At 41.6% G+C, this 25,292-nt stretch overlaps 1 protein-coding gene across 1 annotated transcript in view; it reads right to left on the bottom strand.

Annotated features, from left to right (window-relative positions):
* LOC118880314 (regulator of G-protein signaling protein-like) overlaps positions 1-25,292 on the bottom strand; it is a 97,962-nt gene that overhangs the window by 33,806 nt on the left and 38,864 nt on the right. Inside the window, 1 exon segment of the mRNA XM_036823968.1 lies at positions 23,170-23,277. Coding sequence (XP_036679863.1) covers positions 23,170-23,277 — 108 coding nt within the window.

Genomic DNA, 25,292 nt, shown 5'->3' with positions numbered 1-25,292 from the left:
TTGTACCAAATTGTCCAACAACAACAAAAGTGAAAGAGAACGAGACACCTAACTATAGTGTGATAGAAATGCAAAATTCTCTGTACCAAGTCTAAAGATTGAAAATACTTTAAATTTCCATGTTAATTCTTTGCACATGGCATTTATGTCTTTATTATAAAATATGTTATCATATGCAAGTGGCTTAAATATTGAGCCTTTCAAAATAAAAAAATTTCTTCCATTTTTAGTGTTTGAGAAAAATGCATTTCTGTGGAGAAAGATTTCCTTTTGAGTTTTGTAAAAAGCCATGTCAATAGCAGCCAGCCCTGCTCTGTGGGAGAATGCCATCACCCCTCAGAACACTGCAACCCTGGCAGTGGAACCCAGGATCCTGTACCCTGACTTCCTGCTCTAAGGTCCTGGAGGTTCCCCTTAGTTTGTCCCTTCTCTAGAGGACAATCACCCACATACTTTATCCATTGGGACACACACAACAAACATTTTATGGCACTCATTGACACTGGAGCCCAAGTTACAGTGCTTCCCAGGAACCCCCTCCAAGCATAAATGAGGGGTACCCTTTAAATTACAAGGCATAACAGGAGGGGTAGTGGACAGCATTCAACTTCCATTGAACGTCGCAATTGGAATGCTTTATTAAAAACATTTTAGTGGTGGTGGCCCCTTTGGTCCTACCCTTTCCTGTGACAAGTGTGGATCCCTTGATGTGTCACCACACCATTTGGAAATAACCAAAATTCCTGGCCTTCTTGGTGGGAACTGCACTTTGGGAGCCTGTAAGACGGCCACACCTGATTAAGACGGTAAATGCTACCTAATACAGTTTACAGCATAGGACTGAGGGATTGCAGCCCATCATTCAAGATTTATCAAAGGAAGGAGTCATTAAATACACCATTTCTCCGTTCAATTTCCCCATTTGGCTGGCATTAAAACCCTCTACTAATGAGTGACACCTTACTACCTTACTACCAAAATATAAACACTCAGGTGCCTCCATGAAGGCTCCTATTTCCAACAATGTCCCGTTAACTAAGGACATCCAAAGGGCTCTAGATTCACTTTGCCATGAATCTAGCTAATATGTCCTATTCAATATTGACTGCAGTTTGCTTTCATTTTTGAAGGCACCCAATATACCGTTGCCCGGTGTATTGGGCTATATTAACAACCTGGCTATTGCCCACAATTTGCCAGCAAGACCCGGACACCCTAACAGTGTCCTTTTTCTCATCTGGCACTATGTTGATGACATCCTAATCTGGTGCCCCTCGGAGGATGTGGTGCATGAGACCCTAACACATACAACATGGAGGTGGGGCTACTGCCCCACATAAAGTTCAAGAGCAAGCCACAGATGTGAAATTTCTGGGCATTAATTGGTCCTCTAAAGGATGGGACATTTTGTTTGCAGTTAAACGTCAATTGTTTACAATTCAGCCTCACACAACATGTCTTAGGCCCCTTCATTTAGGCCACTGTCATTTTAATCTTAACACATACCACGCTTGTCCATCATTCTTAGACCCATTTATGCAGTCACATGGAAATCCACATTTTACTGGAGACAAGCTTAACAGCAAGCTTTATAGGTGGCACAAAGGTCAATTCATCAAGCCCTCCCCCTGATTCCCCTGGCTCCTCCTTTTGGGTTGAGGCACTGACCACCACGGACTATGCATCCCACACCCTGTGGAGTAAACACAGCTCTTCCTGGTTGCCTAAGGGCTTCTGGACCAGATGGCTGCTCTCCACAGCCACCCCTTACACCCCCATAGAGCATCTAACTCTGGCTGCTTACTGGGCTTTGGTAGAAACAGACGCCCTCACGGGAATGGAGAACGTGTTCTCCTACGTGCCCATTGTTCCTATTATGCTGTGGATAAGGGACGTCTCCCAACAGCAGCTCCGCACTACCATATCCACCTCCTTGTTAAATGAAAATGGTACCTGACAGGATTGGCAGGTCTTTCCAAATACAGGAGGATGTGGCTTCCCCACTCCTCAAACCCCTGCCCACAGACCTTGAAGAACCAGTGATGGCGCCCGTCGCTAGGCCTCTGGTGACCTGGGGTAGCCCCTGGGAAAAGCTGACAGAACAAAAAAAGGAGACCAGACCGTGTACCTCATGCACGGCAGCACCACCATCGTACGTGGTGGAGCCTGTTGGAGATGGCAGTGTCCCATCCTGCCAGTGGCGCCACGCTTATCAAAGACAGCAGGTTGGGGTCAGCTCAGCTTCCTGAGCTTGTGGTGGTACAGATGGCCGTGCAGAATGCCACTGCCCGTGACAAGCCTCTTGTGCATATTTCTACTGACTCACAAGTACTTGCTAACTAGCTAGTGGTTTGTTAAGGCCAATGGTAGTGGGACGATTTTTACATTCAAGGCTGTCTCATTTGGAGTCCCCTAATTTGGAGGGATGTTGCCCAGGCACCAGTCACAATTAAGGTTACACATGTTTCAGCAGACATAAATGCTACCACTCCAGAGGCTGTCTTTAACCTCAAGGCTGGGACCCTTGTCCAAATACAGGTCACCACCTGTTCAGGGCTCTCAACCACCAACTCTTCACCCACAAGTCCATCGGCTCCACTCACCAGCAAAACCCCACACAGCACCAACTCCTACCCTTCCACCATTTTGGCCTTTCCTAGTCAACACTTCTTAACTCCTTATTCTCTGGCTGAGTGGTCCCATATCTCTTCAAGTCATGAGTGAGCTGCTGCCCACAGTGACCAGGCCTGCTGCATCGGTGTTCCTCTTACGGCAGCCCTTGAAAAATACATGGTTTGAAATTGCAAATTGTGCTTCAAACCAAACATTGGAAACTGCCTCGCCATACTGCAGCTCCGTAAGGGGGCCACCCCTTTCAGCCACTGGCAAGTTGATTTCATAAGGCTGCTGCCTCCATCTGCAGGCACTACCTGCTTCACCATTACATGTGTGGATATTTACACAGGGCTACTGCTTGCTCCACCCACCAGGAACATCTCTGCTGAGCAGGTAATCTCTTTCTTTCCTAGGTGTTTGTTTCTAAGTGTCCCCATTTGGCCCTCCTGACATCACTGACTCAGATCAAGGATCTATCTCATTTTACTGCCCACATAACAGGCTCTCCAACAGGACATCCAAGGGAACTTTCATCTTCCATACTGGCCAAAGGCCTCTGGCATTATTGAATGCCACAGTGGTCTTCTAAAATCCTTGCTCCTGAAGTTACAGGGTGGTATAAGGACGCCTAAATGAACTTTCTTGCTGCCAGGGCCACTTACCACTCTCAGCTCTAGGCGATGTTGCTTATGATTGTTAACATGGGGAATCTGATGTCTTCATCATATAGGACAATATTATTTACATTTTTCCCAACAATTTGGAGTCCCCTTAAAGATTTAAAATGTTGATCATCTCGCCTTCCAACATTCATTGGCAACCTGCTCAGGGAAGCTGGTCAGCTATGACCCCCTGGCCCATGAGAACACAGACCACTATGCTGCTGCTGGGCCACACTTAATGCTTGATATGCAAATTCCAGCTGAAATTCCAAATGTATAGTGGCTTTGGTGGGTGGCTCATTTTTCCTAACCATATCTCCCTACAGAAGTGGAAATAATTGCCCCTGGGCCTACTGAATTAAATGGTGTGGATCTCAAAAAGGGGAAAAATGGCACTCAGCTTTGTTGATAGCAGCAACATTAGATGACAACATGGTGATACAATTACAAGACTTGGTCCACCCCACTTTTGAGAAGGCCCCCAACAAGCTGACCCACAAGGCCTTATAGAAAATGTTCACATAGGGCAGTCAGTGGGCAGGCACGAAACTACAAAATACAAATCCTTGGTGCTGTTGACCTTATTCTGTACCTTTTGTGCCATCTGAGTCAGGGGGCTTCTCCTTGAACCTGGAGAGGTGACACTACAAAGGTGCTGGAACCGCACAGCACTCGCAGCAATTGCACCCAGGATAGGGGGACGGCAAGTATTGAAGGTCAGTCCTGGAGGGGCTACATCCGAGATGCCACCAGGTATGGATACCAGTTGGGTGATTCCTTCCCTCTATCTTAAATGGGACCAAGGGCACAAATGTTTCAAGGCCACCAGCCCTGCCCAAACAGTCACCAACATCCTGACGTTTGGGCACTGGCCATTACACTGCCCAAATTTTAACCCTGATTGGCGGATGGCCTTATGCACTTCAGACCCATCTCTGGCAATACAGGGCCAAACATTAGATTGTCAGGAGCATATAACAAAAAATTTTTTTAAACCAAGGTTACACGTGTGCCTCCAACTTTATTATTTATGGATGGAGACCTCCTACACCTCGAAGGAGAGCACTGCCCAATCATCTGTGAGGCGCACCCTTGAGAACCCCCCAAATTTCCTGAGAATTTGTAATACCTGTAGACACTCCTGACAGTGCAAGCAAACCTTAATCAGGGAGTCCTAAACCCATGCGACCCTGTGAGGCCCCTTGGCCCCTCAGTTCTCCTCCTGGGTGGCTACCTGGGAGAGCCATGAGCTCTGGGATGGCCCCCTCCACTTGCGACAATGCTGGAGATGACTGTGCCCCAACCCACAACGCTGCAGGACATGATTTCATCCCGAATGCCACCTCCACCACCTCCCACTATAGCAGAACGGACACCCAGGAAGACAGGTGGCTGATGATGGTGAGCGTGCCCCAGGACCCAGGACTTGGTTGCTGAACTGCATGCTTGTTTATCTAAATTCCCTGCTGACAACCCCCTTGAGTGACTTTATGCAGAGTTAACTGTGTGTTTACCCCAGGGCCTCCTTGCTGACTGCAATGCTTGCTGCTCTAGTGTGAGGCAGTACTGACTGCCAGGCTGCTCTCTGCTTTTGGAGAGTCTTTGAGCTTCGGAAGACCAAGGTATGTGTTGAGTCTCATCACCTTATGGGGCCCCTTTAAACACTTCACTTGGTTGCTTGCCCTCACCCCACCAATTAGACTGGTCCTATGGGGGGTCGTGAGTTTAATTTCTATTGGGAGGACTCCTCCTTGGCTGTGGATGCCGCCACCACCATAGCAGCCCCCAACAATACCCTCCAGGACCACAGCCACAGGGTCACCTCTCTACCCCTGCGCCACCCTGAAAGGACCCTTTCCCATCATCACCACTCAGGGCTCCACAATCCTCCCTGTGAAACCCTCCAATAGTGTTAATATTTTAATATAATGAGCAGACACCAGGGATCATTTTGGGGGCCACTGTCATTGCTGGTCACGTTACTGGGCTCAACAAAGGCTGTTGCCAGAGTTAGTGGCCTAGCCGGCTGACTCACTGGCCCTGCCCGCATTTGCCCCACGGATCCCTGCAGCTTGCCCGGCTGATCTCTGTGGTGCTCAGTTGCTCTCACACAGGACACTTTGCAATACAGCATATAGAGCCTGGCAGAAGGCCCCACATGTCCTCTATAATCCTCCATATCTGCCCAGACACCAAGACTGCACAGATGAATATGCCTACACCTCGTCCCAAGGAGCAGGACTCCCATGGTCTTGGGGCTCAAGGCCCAGCTGCCCAGGAGAAGCCCAGCTTACTTTGTGTTCCCTGGCGTGCACTCTGGGTCCGGTGCCCTGGGGCTGTCATATGTAAGTGGTTTTCCACCTACGCATTTCTCCTTCCCTCAACTTCCAACGTGTTTGCCTCCTTGCTGGCCCCCAGGAGTCCTGTCTGTTCATACCAACGTAGTTTAGTCTCCCCGGGACTACCCTCACAAATCATGGAGCAGGAACCCCAGTCTGACTTTCTACTCCTTCACGTCAAAAGTGAGTGGTTATTGTAATAGCTGATTCACTTTGTTATAAAGCAGAAACTAACACACCATTGTGAAGCAATTATATTTCAATAAAGATGTTTAAAAAAAAAAAAAGTGAGTGGTATTCATCCCCATTAAGTTGGGAGTAGGTCTGCTACTATCCCTCCCAAGAACTGGGTTAGGCAACACCACTATAGAGATGCAACAACAAATCATTAAGGCAAACACCAACCTGTCAGCCACCCTGGCCAAGCACAATGGGCTGCTATACCAAAGCCCAGCCTTAATGCAACGACAACGTGATTCTTTGGCGCAGATGGTTCTGGATGACCATTTACCTACTGGCCAAGGAAGGAGGTATAGGTGCTGCAAAGGGTACCACTTGCTGTATGTACGTTAATAATTCCACACCAGGGGGCTTCCCTGGTGGCGCAGTGGTTGAGAATCTGCCTGCTAATGCAGGGGACACGGGTACGAGCCCTGGTCTGGAAAGATCCCACATGCCGCGGAGCAACTAGGCCCGTGAGCCACAACTACTGAGCCTGCGCGTCTGGAGCCTGTGCTCCGCAACAAAAGAGGCCGCGATAGTGAGAGGCCCGCGCACCGCGATGAAGAGTGGCACCCGCTTGCCGCAACTAGAGAAAGCCCTCGCACAGAAACGAAGACCCAAAGCAGCCAAAAATAAATAAATAAATAAATAAATAAATAAATAAATAAATTCCACACTAATTCAGACAAATTTACAAAAGACGGCCCAACAGGTACAAATATTCCATAATCCCATCCAAGTTTTCAATCAAATACCTACCTTAACCTTATCCAGTGGTTTTGATTTATTTTCTTGGATGGACCCCAACAAATGGAGGGAATGGTTATGGACAGGATTTCAAATTATCACTTGCCTATTGATATTGTTGATTGGCATTTTTGTTTTGCTCAAATGTTTCATCCATTGGGTGACCAAAACCATGCCAGTGGCTTTTAATATCTCCATCACTCAAAACAGTACCCATGATTTTCCCTAAAGAGTAATGCCTAGGCATCACAGGGTCAATTGTGATGAGAAAACAGTCATTTTGAGTTGCTGCCTCGACACTGTGCAGTATGACAACCCCCCTTACACTCAGAATCTGGACATTTAAATAAGGACCTGAGCTTAGGTTTCCTGTCCCAAGTTCCTGCCTTGCTTTCCCCAGGGGACCTTTAAAAGTGACCACTTGGAGTTGGGCCCGAGAAAAATTAGTGACTGCCACCCCCAACCTCCTTGTAAGTAATAGATATTTGTTACCCTGCTTGCTCTCTCTCCTGTTTGCTTGTGACCTGGCAGAGAGGACTGCCCTTCCCTTGGCTCACTGTGCCCCCATTTTGGGACTTGTGAGTAATAAACCTGTAAGTAATAAACTTTACTTCCTTTATGTGAGTGTATTGATCCTGCATCTTTAGTCAAAATGACTCTGGGGTTTTCACTTCACCAAAGTGGGAGTTTGGATGTCCAGGGAGCTGCCTGCTACCCCGTGTGGGTGGCTTGTGCCTTCTCATTCAGCAGGTTGTAGTGTGCATATTCTTAACACACCAGCTCCAAGTTTTCCAACACACTTGCTTCTGTAGGTCACAGATGACTATTACCAAATTGAGTTCTCTAATAGCAACAGGGATAGAATCCCCAAATCAAAGAGGTTGAGGCACTTTACTATCAGAAGTAAGGAAGGTGCTATTATTATAGTAGGCAATAAAGTGAGAGTGGCAGCTAGGAGGACCTGACCCTCAGGTGTGCGTATGGTTAATAGAACATGCTGTTCCTAGAGGTTAAATAGATGGGCAGTCAACAAAATTACTGCTTAATATATACAACTAAAAGACACCGAGGATGAATTAGGGACTGAGAGCAGTTGTACCAGAAAAAGTCAAATCCCTTGCCCAGTTTTTAGACCTGAGTCAATTTTCAGACTTGAAATCCACTGACTTAAAAAAGGTCTCCATGAAGACCCTATGACACTATGGGAAGTGTATGCTAATGACACCCCACAGTCCCTCTCCAAGGACAACTTTGGCCATTTACTCCATTAGCTGTGCACCTGTGGAAGGGAAAGATCCAGTCATTTCAAGGACTATTGGACACAGGGTGCCAGTTAGCACTATTATCTGGATCCCCAGAATGCCATCATTGATCTAACTAGAGAAGGTGTTTATGAGGGTTAGGTAATAAATGGAATCCTGGCCCAGGTCCAGCTCACAGTTGGTCCACTGGGTCCACAGATCCACCCAGTAGTCATTTCTCCAATCTCTACATATATATTTGGAATTACTTGGTAGTTGACAGGATTGTCACATTATTTTCTTAGCCTGAGGAATAAGAGTTATCATGGCAAGAAAGATCAAGTGGAAGTCTCTGAAACTCTCCCCCACCCCTTAGTAAAGATGTTAAAAACAATTATCATATCCTGAGGATAATGGCAGAGACTAGTGCCACCCTTAAGAGACTGAAGTGATGGCATCATACCCCACACAATTAAGTTCTAAAACCATTAGTAAGGGTACAACAGGGAGATGTTAGCACCAAAAGGTAGAAAGAGTCACAATGGCCCTGTGGGAAGTCAGATCTCAAACAGGGTCAGGAGGACTTCCCCACGGAAGCACTGCCCTACACTGGGTGCTGAAAGCCAACCTCAATGATGAGGGTATCCACATGAAGGGAAATTTGGATTGGAGAACTCCAAACTTAAGCAGGATTAGTATGGCATCCACATAAAGGGTGGCCCAGCATGGGGACTCCCCGTGGGGTGAGAAGGGCATCCATGTTGGGGGACAGGGGAACAGGCCAGCATAGAGTGTTGGAACTTGAGCAGAATGAGGAAGATAATCCTATCAGGTGTGGCCCAGGATAGGATGTCAGAACCTGAGCAGGTTGAAGATGTCCATGTTAAAAGGTCACTACCGGGGTTTCCCTGGTGGCGCAGTGGTTGGGAGTCTGCCTGCCAATGCAGGGGACACGGGTTCGAGCTGTGGTCTGGGGGGATCCCGCATGCCGCGGAGCAACTAGGCCCGTGAGCCACGGCTGCTGGGCCTGTGCACCTGGAGCCTATGCTCCGCAATGGGAGAGGCCGCGACAGTGGGAGGCCCGCGCACCGCGATGAAGAGTGGCCCCTGCTCGCCGCAACTGGAGAGGGCCCTTGCACAGAAATGAAGACCCAACACAGCCAAAAATAAATAAATAAATAAATAAATAAATAAATAAATAAATAAATAAATAAATTTTTTTAAAAATTAAAAAAAAAGAAAGAATTTCCAAAATGTTAAAAAAAAAAAAAAGTCACTACCTTGTAGGAGGTGGCACAGTCCAAGCAAGATGAGAAGGGAGTCTACACAGGGAATGGGTGCAGCCTGTGTAGAAAATCAGTGCCTAAAAAGGATAAGGAAGGCATTCCTATGGAAAGATAGCCAGGTATCTTATGGAAAGATAGCCAGGTGGGGAGTCAGAGCCCCAATGGCATGAGGAGGGTGGCCACATGTAACAGCATCTTGGCACACGTAATCAGAGAGAGCAGAGTGAGAAAAGTTTCCCCATAAAGGAGCATCCTGAAAGTGGTGTAGAAATTAAAGCAAGGTGAGGAGGGTGCCCATGCATGGAGGTGGCCTGGTATAAGGTGTTGGAGCCCAAGTAAGTGTAGGAGAGCACCGGAGAAGGAAATGGGGTGACAGTGGAGTTAGGAGATTACTTACATAGAGAGGGTTAATCAAATAAGTAATTAAATATAGGACAATGGAAGTCAGGTTTCACATTGTCAGAGAAGAGAGGTAAAAATATGGAAAAGGAGAAAAGTAGAATGAGCCCAGTGGTGTTGGATTGAATTGGTGTGATCTCATGGTTATATATATATATATGGTTATATATATATATATATATATATGGTTATGGTTATATGTGTGTGTGTGTCTGTGTGTACACATACACACAGACACACATGCACATGCACGTATGTTCTCTAGCTCTGTCTATTGAGAAAACCTGATTGCAGTGACACCACAATAGCAAAAAGTTAACCTTAATTCCTGGATCTTGACTTCAAAATACCAATCTTTGAGAAAAGAAACCATGGTCTTTGGAGAAATGGCTGATTCTAGGGCTTGAGCAGGGAGAGTACATCTCATAGAAGAAAGCAAGAACATGATCAAGAGACATGTCAAAAGGAAACAGAAGCTAGCTTTGAAGGGACTGCCAGTGACCAAATTGGGGACAATTTGAGCATCAGAATAAATAATTGTAGTAATGGATTAAACCCATTGAATAAAATCAGTAAACACTGAGCCCATACAGATATCTATCTATCTATCTATCGAATAAATTGAAAGTGTGATGAAAAATGAGATATTTACATAATTCCAAAGTAACCGGCCCCCACAATATTTATTCATTACAAAGGGAAAAGATTAAATTCACAGTGGACAGCCCTGGGAGGCACCACCTTAACTAAGTGATCAAACGAAACATCACCAGTAATGAAAAAGGCAAAATTATGTACCACCTGCTATACTGAAATGGACTGCATGAAATTTCTAAATAACTGAATGCGTACTCCAAGTTTAATCATGAGGAAACATCAGATAAACACGAACTAAGGGACATCTATAAAAATCAGCTTGTGGAGGATTAACCAAGATGGCGGAGTAGAAGGACGTGCTCTCACTCCCTCTTGCGAGAGCACCAGAATCACAACTGGCTGCTGGACAATCATTGACAGGAAGACCCTGGACTTCACCAGGGAGGATACCCCACGTTCAAGGACAGAGGAGAAGCCACAGTGAGACGGTAGGAGGGGCGCAATCAGAGTAAAATCAAATCCCATAACTGCTGGGTGGGTGACTCACAGACTGGCGAACACTTATACCACAGAAGTCCACCCACTGGAGTGAAGGTTCTGAGCCCCACGTCAGGCTTCCCAACCTAGGGGTCCGGCAACGGGAGGAGGAATTCCTAGAGAATCAGACTTTGAAGCCTAGTGGGAATTGATTGCAGGACTTCGACAGGACTGGGGGAAACAGAGACCCCACTCTTGGAGGGCACACACAAAGTAGTGTGCACATCAGGACCCAGGGGAAGGAGCAGTGACCCTGGGGGAGACTGAACCAGACCCACCTGCTGGTGTTGGGGGGTCTCCTGCAGAGGCGGGGAGTGGCTCTGTTTCACCGTGGGGACAAGGACACTGGCAGCGGAGGTTCTGGGAAGTGCTCCTTGGCGTGAGCCCTCCCAGAGTCTGCCATTAACCCCACCAAAGAGCCCAGGTAGGCTCCAGTGTTGGGTTGCCTCAGGCCAAACAACCAACTGGGAGGGAACCCAGCCCCACCCATCAACAGTCAAGTGGATTAAAGTTTTACTGAGCTCTGACTGCCACAGCAACAGTCAGCTCTACCCACCACCAGAGCCTCCCATCAAGCCTCTTAGATAGCCTCAACCACCAGAGGGCAGACAGCAGAAGCAAGAAAAACTACAATCCTGCAGCCTGTGGACCAAAAACCACAGTTACAGAAAGATAGACAAGATGAAAAGGCAGAGGGCTATGTACCAGATGAAGGAACAAGAATAAACCCCAGAAAAACAACTAAATGAAGTGGAGATAGGCAACCTTCCAGAAAAAGAATTCAGAATAATGATAGTGAAGATGATCCAGGACCTCGGAATAAGAATGGAGGCAAAGATTGAGAAGATGCAAGAAATGATTAACAAAGACCTAGAAGAATTAAAGAACAAACAAACAGAGATGACCAATACAATAACTGAAATGAAAACTACACTAGAAGGAATCAATAGCAGAATAACTGAGGCAGAAGAATGGATAAGTGACCTGGAAGACAGAATGGTGGAATTCACTGCTGCGGAACAGAGTAAAGAAAAAAGAATGAAAAGAAATGAAGACAGCCTAAGAGACCTCTGGGACAACATTAAATGCAACAACATTCGCATTATAGGGGTCCCAGAAGGGGAAGAGAGAGAGAAAGGACCAGAGAAAATATTTGAAGAGATTATAGTCGAAAACTTCCCTAACATTGGAAAGGAAATAGCCACCCAAGTCCAGGAAGCGCAGAGAGTCCCATACAGGATAAACCCAAGGAGAAACACGCCGAGACACATAGTAATCAAAGTGGCAAAAATTAAAGACAAAGAAAAATTATTGAAAGCAGCAAGGGAAAAACGGCAAATAACATACAAGGGAACTCCCATAAGGTTAACAGCTGATTTCTCAGCAGAAACTCTGCAAGCCAGAAGGGAATGGCATGATATATTTAAAGTGATGAAAGGGAAGAACCTACAACCAAGATTACTCTACCCGGCAAGGATCTCATTTAGATTTGATGGAGAAATCAAAAGCTTTACAGACAAGCAAAAGCTACGAGAATTCAGCACCACCAAACCAGCTCTACAACAAATGCTAAAGGAACTTCTCTAAGTGGGAAACACAAGAGAAGAAAAGGACCTACAAAAACAAACCCAAAACAATTAAGAAAATGGTCATAGGAACATACATATCGATAATTACCTTAAACGTGAATGGATTAAATGCCCCAACCAAAAGACATAGACTGGCTGAATGGATACAAAAACAAGACCCATATATATGCTGTCTACAAGAGACCCACTTTAAATCTAGGGACACATACAGACTGAAAGTGAGGGGATGGAAAAAGATATTCCATGCAAATGGAAATTAAAAGACAGCTGGAGTAGCTATACTCATATCAGATAAAATAGACTTTAAAATAAAGAATGTTACAAGAGACAAGGAAGGACACTACATAATGATCAAGGGATCAATCCAAGAAGAAGACATAACAATTATAAATATATATGCACCCAACATAGGAGCACCTCAATACATAAGGCAACTGCTAACAGCTATAAAAGAGGAAATCAACAGTAACACAATCATAGTGGGGGACTTTAACACTTCACTTACACCAATGGACAGATCATCCAAAATGAAAATAAATAAGGAAACAGAAGCTTTAAATGACACAATAGACCAGATAGATTTAATTGATATATATAGGACATTCCATCCAAAAACAGCAGATTACACGTTCTTCTCAAGTGCACACGGAACATTCTCCAGGATAGATCACATCTTGGGTCACAAATCAAGCCTCAGTAAATTTAAGAAAATTGAAATCATATCAAGCATCTTTTCTGACCACAACGCTATGAGATTAGAAATGAATTACAGGGAAAAAAATGTAAAAAAGACAAACACATGGAGGCTAAACACTACGTTACTAAATAACCAAGAGATCACTGAAGAAATCAAAGAGGAAATCAAAAAATACCTAGAGACAAATGACAATGAAAACACGACGACCCAAAACCTATGGGATGCAGCAAAAGCAGTTCTAAGAGGGAAGTTTATAGCTATACAAGTCTACCTAAAGAAACAAGAAAAATCTCAAGTAAACAATCTAACCTTACACCTAAAGAAACTAGAGAAAGAAGAACAAACAAAACCCAAAGTTAGCAGAAGGAAAGAAATCATAAAGATCAGAGCAGAAATAAATGAAATAGAAACAAAGAAAACAATAGCAAAGATCAATAAAACTAAAAGTTGGTTCTTTGAGAAGATAAACAAAATTGATAAGCCATTAGCCAGACTCATCACGAAAAAGAGGGAGAGGACTCAAATCAATAAAATCAGAAATGAAAAAGGAGAAGTTACAACAGACACCGCAGAAATACAAAGCATCCTAAGAGACTACTACAAGCAACTTTATGCCAATAAAATGGACAACCTGGAAGAAATGGACAAATTTTTAGAAAGGTATAACCTTCCAAGACTGAACCAGGAAGAAACAGAAAATATGAACAGACCAATCACAAGTGATGAAATTGAAACTGTGATTAAAAATCTTCCAACAAACAAAAGTCCAGGACCAGATGGCTTCACAGGTGAATTCTATCAAACATTTAGAGAAGAGCTAACACCTATCCTTCTCAAACTCTTCCAAAAAATTGCAGAGGAAGGAACACTCCCAAACTCATTCTATGAGGCCACCATCACCCTGATACCAAAACCAGACAAAGACACTACGAAAAAAGAAAATTACAGACCAATATCACTGATGAATATAGATGCAAAAATCCTCAACAAAATACTAGCAAACAGAATCCAACAACACATTAAAAGGATCATACACCACGATCAAGTGGGATTTATCCCAGGGATGCAAGGATTCTTCAATATACGCAAATCAATCAATGTGATACACCATATTAACAAACTGAAGAATAAAAACCATATGATCATCTCAATAGATGCAGAAAAAGTTTTTGACAAAATTCAACACCCATTTCTGATAAAAACTCTCCAGAAAGTGGGCATAGAGGGAACCTACCTCAACATAATAAAGGCCATATATGACAAACCTACAGCAAACATCATTCTCAATGGTGAAAAACTGAAAGCATTTCCTCTAAGATCAGGAACGAGACAAGGATGTCCACTCTCACCACTATTATTCAACATATTTCTGGAAGCCCTAGCCACGGCAATCAGAGAAGAAAAAGAAATAAAAGGAATACAAATTGGAAAAGAAGAAGTAAAACTGTCACTGTTTGCAGATGACATGATACTATACATAGAGAATCCTAAAACTGCCACCAGAAAACTGCTAGAGCTAATTAATGAATATGGTAAAGTTGCAGGATACAAAATTAATGCACAGAAATCTCTTGCATTCCTATACACTAATGATGAAAAATCTGAAAGAGAAATTATGGAAACACTCCCATTTACCATTGCAACAAAAAGAATAAAATAGCTAGGAATAAACCTACCTAGGGAGACAAAAGACCTGTATGCAGAAAACTATAAGACACTGATGAAAGAAATTAAAGATGATACCAACAGATGGAGAGATATACCATGTTCTTGGATTGGAAGAATCAGTACTGTGAAAATGACTATAGTACCCAAAGCAATCTACAGATTCAATGCAATCCCTATCAAATTACCAATGGCATTTTTTATGGGGCTAGAACAAATCATCTTAAAATTTGTATGGAGACACAAAAGACCCCGAATAGCCAAAGCAGTCTTGAGGGAAAAAAATGGAGCTGGAGGAATCAGACTCCCTGACTTCAGACTATACTACAAAGTTACAGTAATCAAGACAATATGGTACTGGCACAAAAACAGAAACATAGATCAATGGAACAAGATAGAAAGCCCAGAGATTAACCCACGCACTTATGGTCAACTAATCTATGACAAAGGAGGCAAAGATGTACAATGGAGAAAAGACAGTCTCTTCAATAAGTGGTGCTGGGAAAACTGGACAGCTACATGTAAAAGAATGAAATTAGAATACTCCCTAACACCATACACAAAAATAAACTCAAAATGGATTAGAGACCTAAATATAAGACTGGACACTATAAAACTCTTAGAGGAAAACATAGGAAGAACACTCTTTGACAAAAATCACAGCAAGATCTTTTTTGATCCACCTCCTAGAGTAATGGAAATAAAAACAAAAATAAACAAATGGGACCTAATGAAACTTCAAAGCTTTTGCACAGCAAAGGAAACCATAAACAAGACGAAAAGACAACCCTCAGAATGGGAGAAAATATTTGCAAACGAATCAACGGACAAAGGATTAATCTCCAAAATATATAAACAGCTCATTCAGCTCAATATTAAAGAAACAAACACCCCAATCCAAAAATGGGCAGAAGACCTAAATAGACATTTCTCCGAAGAAGACATACAGACGGCCAGGAAGCACATGAAAAGGTGCTCAACATCACTAATTATTAGAGAAATGCAAATCACAACTACAATGAGGTATCACCTCACACCAGTTAGAATGGGCATCATCAGAAAATCTACAAACAACAAATGCTGGAGAGGGTGTGGAGAAAAGGGAACCCTCTTGCACTGTTGGTGGGAATGTAAATTGATACAGCCACTATGGAGAACAATATGGAGGTTCCTTAAAAAACTAAAAATAGAATTACCATATGACCAAGCAATCCCACTACTGGGCATATACCCAGAGAAAACCGTAATTCAAAAAGACACATGCACCCGAATGTTCATTGCAGCACTATTTACAATAGCCAAGTCATGGAAGCAACCTAAATGCCCATCAACAGACGAATGGATAAAGAAGATGTGGTACATATATACAATGGAATATTACTCAGCCATAAAAAGGAACGAAATTGAGTCATTTGTTGAGACGTGGATGGATCTAGAGACTGTCATACAGAGTGAAGTAAATCAGAAAGAGAAAAACAAATATCGTATATTAATGCATGTATGTGGAACCTAGAAAAATAGTACAGATGAGCCGGTTTGCAGGGCAGAAGTTGAGACACAGATGTAGAGAATGGACATATGGACACCAAGGGGGGAAAACTGCAGTGGGGTGGGGATGGTGGTGTGCTGAATTGGGCGATTGGGATTGACATGTATACACTGATGTGTATAAAATTGATGCCTAATAAGAACCTGCAGTATAAAAAAACAAACAAACAAAACAACTAATACTAAACTTTCACTGGGGTATTTGTATGGAAATATGTTAATGTAAATGTTTCACACATTACATGAAATTTCTAAAAATCTTATATTTGTATTTGTATGGAAATATGTATGGAAATATGTTAATATAAATGTTTCAGACATTACATGAAATTTCTAAAAATCTTATATTTTCTGGTAAATGTTATAAGTAATAATCCTAGTTATTACTTTAAAATGTATATCTCAGAAATAACTAATTTTCTTGTCAACTGCATTATTATGAACTTTCATCAAATCTTTAAAAAAAAAAATCAGTTTGCAATCTTCAAAAGTGTCAAAGATATAAAAGTCAAAGAAAATCTGAGGAACTCTTCATACTAAAGGATACTAAAGAGACATTTGGTGAAACTTGAATACAGCCTGAAAATTAAATGGTAGTAATGTATCAGAGTTAATTTCCTGATTCTTTTAACCAGAGGCATAGGCTCTGTGACTGATAACTAGAAATATAGAATGCTTGTCCTCCCTCCGCACCTCACTATCACAATACTAAAGGCCTATTTACAACAGTTTGTTTTACCCAATACATCATATCTGGCTATCAAGAAAAAAATTACAAGTTATACCAAAATAAAAAAAAAACCTCACAATTTGAAGACAAGAGGAAGCAGAAGAACCAGACATGGCAGGGATGTTGGAAATAAAAGAACAAAAATTTAAAACAACTATAACTAATATGCTGAGAGCTCTAATGAATAGAGAGCATGCAAGAACAGATGAGCATATAAGCAGAGAGGTGGAAATCCTAAGAAAGGACCAAAAAGAAAAACTAGAGATAAAAAACACTAACAGAAATTAAGAATGCCTTTGATGGGCTCATTAGAAAGCTGAAAACAGCTGAGCAGAGAATCTTTGAGCTTGAGGATATCTCAATAGAAAACTCCAAAACTGAAAGACAAAGAACACAAAGACAAAAAACAACAACAACAACAACAACAACAAAAAACAGAACAAAATATCCAAGGACCGTGGAACAACTTCACAAAAGGTATAACATATGTTTAATGGGAATACAAGAAGGAGAAGAGTGAAAGAAACAGAAGAAATATTTGAAACAATAATGACTGAGAATCCTTCCTGTCAAATAATGTCAGAAACCAACACACAGATCCAGGAAGCTCAGAGAACACCAAGCAAAGTAAATGCCAAAAAACTACACCCAGGCATATCATTTTTCAATCTACAGAAAGTCAAAGATTTTAAAAAATCCTGAAAGAAGCCAGGGGAAAAAACATCCTAATTATAGAGGAATAAACATAAGAATTATTGGGTTAGCCAAAAAGTGCATTCGGTTTTTAAGTAAAAATAAAAGACACATTCTTCATTTTCACCAAGAACTTTATTGAACAAAGTATTCACATTTTTGTTCCACTACCTTCTGCCATTTTCCAGGCAACTTCATAATTTCATCTTCCCCAAACTTTTTATCTTTTTGACCAAAGAATTGCCTTTTGCAGTCTTCCAAGGAATTGCAATTTTTTTCCATTAAGAGAATTTTGTAAAGACCGAAATAAATGGAAATCCGAAGGTGCAATGTCTGGTGAATACGGCAGATGAATCAGAACTTCCCAGCCAAGCTGTAACAGTTTTTGCCTGGTAATCAGAGAAACATGCAATCTTGCGTTATCCTGATGGAAGATTATGCGTTTTCTGTTGACTAATTCCAGACGCTTTTCGTCGAGTGCTGCTTTCAGTTGGTCTAATTGGAAGCAGTACTTTTTGGAATTAATCATTTGGTTCTCCGGAAGGAGCTCATAGTAGAGGACTCCCTTCCAGTACCCTATACACAACATCACCTTCTTTGGATGAAGACTGGCCTTTGGTGTAGTTGGTGGTTCATTTCACTTGCCCCACAATCTCTTCCGTTCCACATTATTGTACAGTATCCACTTTTCATTACCTGTCACAACTTGTTTTAAAAACGGAACATTTTCATTATGTTTAAGTAGAGAACTGCAGGCAGAAATACTGTCAAGGAGGTTTTTCTCACTTAACTTATGTGGAACCCAAACATCAAAGCGATTAACATAACCAAGCTGGTGCAATGATTTTTAACGCTTGATTTGGATATTTTGAGTATGTTGGCTATCTTCTGTGTGGTATAACATTGATTTGTTCTCAGTTAGTGTCTCTATTTGATTGCTATCAACTTCAACTGGTCTACCCGACCGTGGAGCATCGTCCAGTGAGAAATCTCCAGCATGAAACTTTGCAAACCACTTTTGACACGTTTGATCAGTCACAGCACCTTCTCCATACACTGCACAAATCTTTTTTTGCCTTTCGGTTGCGTTTTTACCTTTCTTGAAATAATAAAGCTAAATATGCTGAAAATGTTGCTTTTAAAATTCCATCTTCAATATTAAAATGGCTACACAAAAATTCATCAATATTGATGTCTTTTTTAAAATGCACGCTGATATGACAGCTGTCATATACAATCTAACAAAATTGTTTTGAATGAAGTTAAAGACATCTATGTGCTACTAGAGTCATCTTATGGGCAAAACACTGAATGAATCCTTTGGCCAACCCAATACATCTGACTTCTCAGAATCCATGCAGGCAAGAGAGTGGAGTGACATATTTAAAGTTTTGAGGAAAAAAAAAACAACAACCCACCAACCTAGAATTCTGTATCCTGTAAAATTATCCTTCAAAAGTAAAGAGAAATAAAGAATTTCTCAGACAAACCAAAAACGAGGAAATTTGTTGCCAGTAGATTAGCCTTGCAAAAAACATTAAAAGAAACTCATTAGAAAGAAGAAATATAGATAAGAAATTCAGATCACATAAAGAAAGGGAGAGCATCAAAGAAGGAATAATGCAGATAAAAACTGTTTTTCTTTTCCTTAATTGACCTAATAGATAACAGTTTGTTCAAAATAATAATAGCAATAATGTATTCAATTATATATATGCCTAGGTGGGCCAAATATATATGAATGACAGCCATGATATCAGGGACTGAAGGAAGGAATTAGATTGTTTTGTTATTATAAAGTACTCACACTACCTGTGAGTGGTATAGTGTTACTTAAAAGTGGACTTACATTAGTCGTAAATGTATATTGCAAACTCTAGGACAACTACTAAAAAAGTAAAAACAAAAAAATGTATAGCCAATATGCTAAGAAAGGAGAGGAAATGTAATAATATAAGATGCTTAATTAAAATCACAAAAGGCAGAAAAACAGTGGAAGAAAAAAATAATAACACAGAACAAGGGCAAGAAATAGAAAACAGTAACAAATATTGTAGATATTAAACCAACTATATCAATAATCACTTTGAATGTTAACAGTCTAAATGCATCAAGTAAGAACAGAGATTGTCAAGGTGGGTCAAAACACAAGATACGACTATATATTAGCTACAAGATACCAGCTTTACAAATAAAAACTCATAGATTCTAAGTAAATAGATAGAGAAAGTACACCAAGCTAATACTAATCAGAAGAAAGCAAGAGTATTAATTTTATACAGAACAGCCTTCAGAGAAAGGAATGTTATCAGGGATGAAGAAGAGTATTACATAATGATAAAGGGGTCAATTCTCTAAGAAGATATAACAATTTTTAACATGTATGTGCATAATGGAGTGTCAAATTATGTGACCAGAACAAGAGCTCTAGGTGTGATAAAACTGCAAGGAGAAATATGTAAATCCACTTTCATAGTTGGAGACTTCAACACCCCTCTATGATAAATGGGCAGATCCAGCAGGCAGAATATCGATAAGCACCTAGCTGAACTCAACAACACCATCAATCAAATAGATCAGTCAACTAGATAGTTACAATCTACTTTACCAAACAACAGCAGAATACACATTTCACTCAAGCTCACATAAGACATTCACCAACACAGACCACATTCTGGGCCATAAGCATACTTAGAAAGTTTTAAATGAATAGAAATTATACATCTGCTGTCAGACTATAATGCAATTAAACTAGAAATCAATAACAGAAAGATAGTTGGAAAATCTCAAAACACATGGAGACTTAAAAATATACATCTAATAACACGTGGGTCAAAGAAGAAATCTTACAAATATTTTAAACTAAATAAAAATTAAAAGTTATCAAAATTTGGGAGATGCAGTAAAAGCAGTACTTAGAGGGAAATTTAGAGCATTGAATGCATATATTAGAATAAAAGAAAGATCATCTAAATCAATCATCTAAGTTTCCACCTTAGGAAACCCACAATAGAAGAGCAATTAAAATCCAAAGTAAGCAGAATAAAAGAAATAATAGAACTTAGAGCAGAAATCAATGAAATTGTAAGCAGGAAATCAATGGAGAAAATCAATGAAAACAAAACCTGGCTTTTTGAAAAGATCAATAATATCAACAAGTCTCTAGCTAGACTAAGAAAAACAGAGAGAGGACACAGATTAGTAATATCAGAAATGAAAGCAAGAATATCACTACAGATACCATGGATATTAAAAGGATAAGAAAAGAATACTCAGAACAATTCTATCCCACAAATTTAATAACATAGATGAAATGGATCAATTCCTTGAAAGACACAGTTTGCCAAAAATCATACAAGAAGAAATAGATGATCTGAATATATATGTATTTGAAGTATGAAGACCTTTGTATTGTATCGTAAAGCCCATCAATAAACAACCACTATGAAAGAGGCACCAAACAGCCAAGAAGACAGAGTGACTTAGCCAGTTGATATCATCAAGGCTCTGTCATAATCCACCCTAGCATTGGCACAATGAGCTCATGAACAGAGCATGTAGGTTGCAGGGATGGAGGCTGCGTATGGACCCAGTAGCATGAGCCCCACACTCACCAAGGCTGACTTAGCTACCAATGCAGCCAAACGCTCAACTTGCCAGCAACAAAGACAAATGCTAAACTCACATATTTCAACGTTGCTTGTAGAAAACCAACTACCCACTTGGTAACAAGTTGATGACATTGGACATTTTTACTCCAGAGGCGGCAACTGTTCATCTGGACTGGAACTGACATGTATTTCTAACTTCAAGGCTTCAGTCAGCATTGATGTTTGGGGGCTTACAAGTGTTTGATCTCCTGAATAGGATCCCACATAACATTGCTTCTGATCAAGGGATACACTTACAGTAAAGGAGGTCGGCAATGGGCATATGGTAATGGGGTTCACTAGTTTTGTCACCTGTGAGAGCTGCTGGCCTGGTAGAGTAACAACCATTTTTTTGAAGGTCTAGCTGTGAAACCAGCTTGGAGATGATACCTTGGGACACGTCCTCCAGGATAAACTGAAGAATATTACATGGTGCTGTGGCCCCAGTAAGTTGAATATTGAGTATGAGAATCAAGGGATGAAAGTAGAAGAGATCCATTTATCATCAGTAACAGTGATTTACTTAGGGAAAATTTTAATCCTTACAACTTTAGGTTCTGTGGGTCTAGACCAGCACTGTCCAATAGAAATATAATGTACACCATGTATACAATTTAAAAATTTCTAGTAGTCAAATTTAAAAAGCTAAAAGGAAGAGAGTGAAATTAATTTTAGTCATATATTTTATTTAACCTATTGGTACCAGCTACACATCAAGAGCTCAATGGCCACATGGGGCTAGTGGCTCCTGTGTAGGACAGAACCAGCCTAGAGGTCCTGGTTCCCAGAGTGGGAATGCTTCTACTAGGGACACAGTAGGAGCTCAATCACTTCAAGTTTCTTATGCCAAGAGGCTAGCAGACAAGCAAAGGAGTCACCACACTGACAGGGCAATTGACTATAATCATTAGGGTCATCAGTTATGCAGCAGGGGCAGGGGAGCTTTCATTTGGCACTCTTGGTATTCCCTTGTCCAATTTTAATGATAAATTAACAAGTGAGCAGTCACAGCCTGAGAAGTCATGATAACCAGGGGCTCATGTTCTCAGGGATGAAAGTCTATGTTATCTTGCCAAGTTAGCCCCCCAAGACCAGCAGAGCCACTATCTGAGCATAAAAGGAATCTATCATGGGTAGCAAAGCAGGGAGAAGTATTTGTTGTGATCTCCAGACAAGCTGTAGTAAAGTTTGTCAGCCTTTCTTGCATAAGTTCCCTAGGAAAAGAAACCAATCAGACTCCTGGAAGAACTGTTCCAAGATGGGTAAAATTTCCTTACAAAGCAAGTGGACAGTACTGAGTTCTGTGGGCATGGCTTAGCTCCTTTCTTTAGGAGCAAAGCACTCATTCCCCCAGCTGCCTGGAGTCATTGGCTGCTGACACTCACAGCTCAGGTCCCCTCTGGAAGTGGTCTTGGCCAAAGGGCACTGCCCAGCCTGAGGTTATGTCCTCCCAAAGGCAGCCACATTTGAGTCAATGAGAAGATACAAAAGTTTCTTGCCTCAGTGAGGGACAACTCTGAAGGCCCATCCCAGCTTTACAGCTTCCTATAGGATCTGCTGACATTTATCATAACTACCTCACAGTTCAGCATCTACATCTGCCCAGTTCTGCTTTCCTCACTCCCTATGGCTGTTATTTCTAAGACACGCCCCCAACAAACCTCCTTCCACAAATCTCTGACTCCAGGAATCTTGGCAGAAGACAAATCTGCATTATTTAAAACCCCAGGGTGATGAGTAGGTAAGAAGGTAGGAATTAACGATTTCATCCTCATCCTCCTTCATTTATAATTGCATCTGATTTTCATGATGCCCTTCTTTGGCTTTGTAGGAGAGAATAAAGACATGGTCATTCTCTGCTGACCATCCTTCTTTTGGCTTATGCCTCTTGAGTTTGGAGATTCTCTCTTACCTGGTTGTCTCAAATTTATCCCTGAGTTTAAACACTTACCTATTTGAGGTGATTTTTCACAATATATTTTGTAGTCATCACTGATCTTCTCTATGGCCACCTTTGGATACTTACAGCAGAGTTCCTCAAAGGACATTTTCTCTATGTCTATCAAGTAGGGAAAAACAGGAATGGAATCTAGTTGCCCACTCTGGTTTCAAAGATTCATGTACTTTTTTTGAAGGCATTGCCTTCAAAATGTTATTTTAGTAGGACAATAGTGTTTTAATGGAATGTTTACACAGGGACACAAGTTTCCTAGGCCAAATTAGAAGCAAGAAAACACAGCCTCCCCTGTCCTCCAGAATGGGGGCTTCTGCCCTTCTTGGAGACACCTGACCCATGGAGATTTTCTGCCTAAGGTATACTCGGGTAACTGATATGACTTTGAAAGAAGCACTTATTGTTAACACATACACAAGAAGTAATTCATCCAAATGAATATTGACCCCTTCAAACCCCGTCTATTATAGGGAGGAGCTGCAAATGCATTTCACATATTCTGCTACTGCGTCAAAGAATTTGATGCACTTATGGATAGCAGATGGCAAGTAACATGCTAAGACCTTTTTCTCTTTCTTGGCTCTGTCTTTGGAAATTACTTTCAGAATTGACAACTCATATATATAACTGAATATCATACATAGTTGTGAATCATTGTCCCTTGAGAGTGAATTAGTTTTTCTAGAGGTAGCTGTACATTGTTTCTAGGCATGCATGGTGAATTGAGAGGGAATGCCTTTTTGTATCCAAAATGAGATGGAGCAGTAAGACTGAGGCAGCAAGAGAAGTTTTAATGACGTATTAGGCAATGGCAGAATAGCAGCGCCTTGCCTACCAAGGTCAAAACACTCATTTGTGTTGTGAGTTCTGGGGTTTAGAGTAAGTCTAATCACACACAGCTCCCCTGGAACTCTCCAAGGCAGTCAAGTACTTTTTGAGGTTATACTGGTGCAGTCTAGAAGGAATATGGGGTGTGGCCCTGTGAATGTCATTTGTCCCTATGCCAGCATTGTCACTGCCATCATTACCATCTCTCACCAGGGGAATCTGTAGTGGTAAAAGCAGTGGATTATTGCTGTAAAGAATCCAGGTTTCTAGTCCTGCCTCAATCCCTCCCTTGTGGAGAAACCTTGAGCAAGTCTTCTTACCACGCTGAGGCTCAGTTTCTCCACATGAAAGATGAGAGTATTCTAGCTCTGATGCTCAGTGAGTTTATGGGATAGTCTGAGTGGAGGCATCAGCCTACCTGGGAGTCAGGGCCCCAGCTTGGACAAATGCACAGGAGGCCTTTTATCGGGTTAGACTTGCATTTCAAAAAAGCACTGGTGGAGAAAGTAATGGGGTGTGCTGGGGGGAGGGAGGGGGCATCTCCATGGAGGTGATTCCCACTCTTCCTGACCACCCCTGGCATTCCATGGCTACCAAGGGAATGTCCCTTGCCCAGTATGTATGTGGTCAAATTTACCAGCCATCCATTCTTTCACTTTACTCTTGATCCCTAGGAGAGGATTTGGAATGTTTGGGAATTAGAGAAAAGGTGAAATCCTGAGGTAAAACAGAAGGCCTGTTCATGCTAGATTTAAATAACTCACGCCCAAACATGCTCTGAGGAACAAGCATCCGAAGCATCCTGTTTTGTATACAGAGTGCACATCAAAGTTTTAAGAGTTGAGGGTTACATTTTTTAGTGTAATCTAACAAGTACTACTTATTGAGGACCTGCTTGCTGTGCAAATGGATTACCTTCAATGCTTTCAACGGTGCCATCATCCCCATTCTATAGATGAGGAAAGGAGGCTCAGGGAGATAAAGTGACTTGCCAAGTAAGCTCACAGAGCAAGGAAGTGGTGGAAATGAATATTCAAAGCTTTTGCTTACTAATATGTATCCATATTTTTCAAAGTGAAGGTCATGACTCAATAGTATGCCAAAAAATAGAGTCATCACCAGCTTTTACAATATAAAATGGACTAAAATAGAGAGTATGAGAGTGTATCATCTTAAGTAATAAGGGCAGGTATTGCTTTGTGAAATTTTTTTTTATATATACGCTCACATCTATACACAGGTATATGTTCTCTGGATCATGAAGTCAAATGTATTTATTGTGCATTGAAGTT

This window comes from Balaenoptera musculus, chromosome 1, assembly GCF_009873245.2.
Source record: "Balaenoptera musculus isolate JJ_BM4_2016_0621 chromosome 1, mBalMus1.pri.v3, whole genome shotgun sequence".
Lineage (NCBI taxonomy): Eukaryota > Metazoa > Chordata > Mammalia > Artiodactyla > Balaenopteridae > Balaenoptera > Balaenoptera musculus.
Note: the sequence above shows the minus strand (reverse complement) of the source record. Positions and strands in the feature narration are given on the sequence as shown.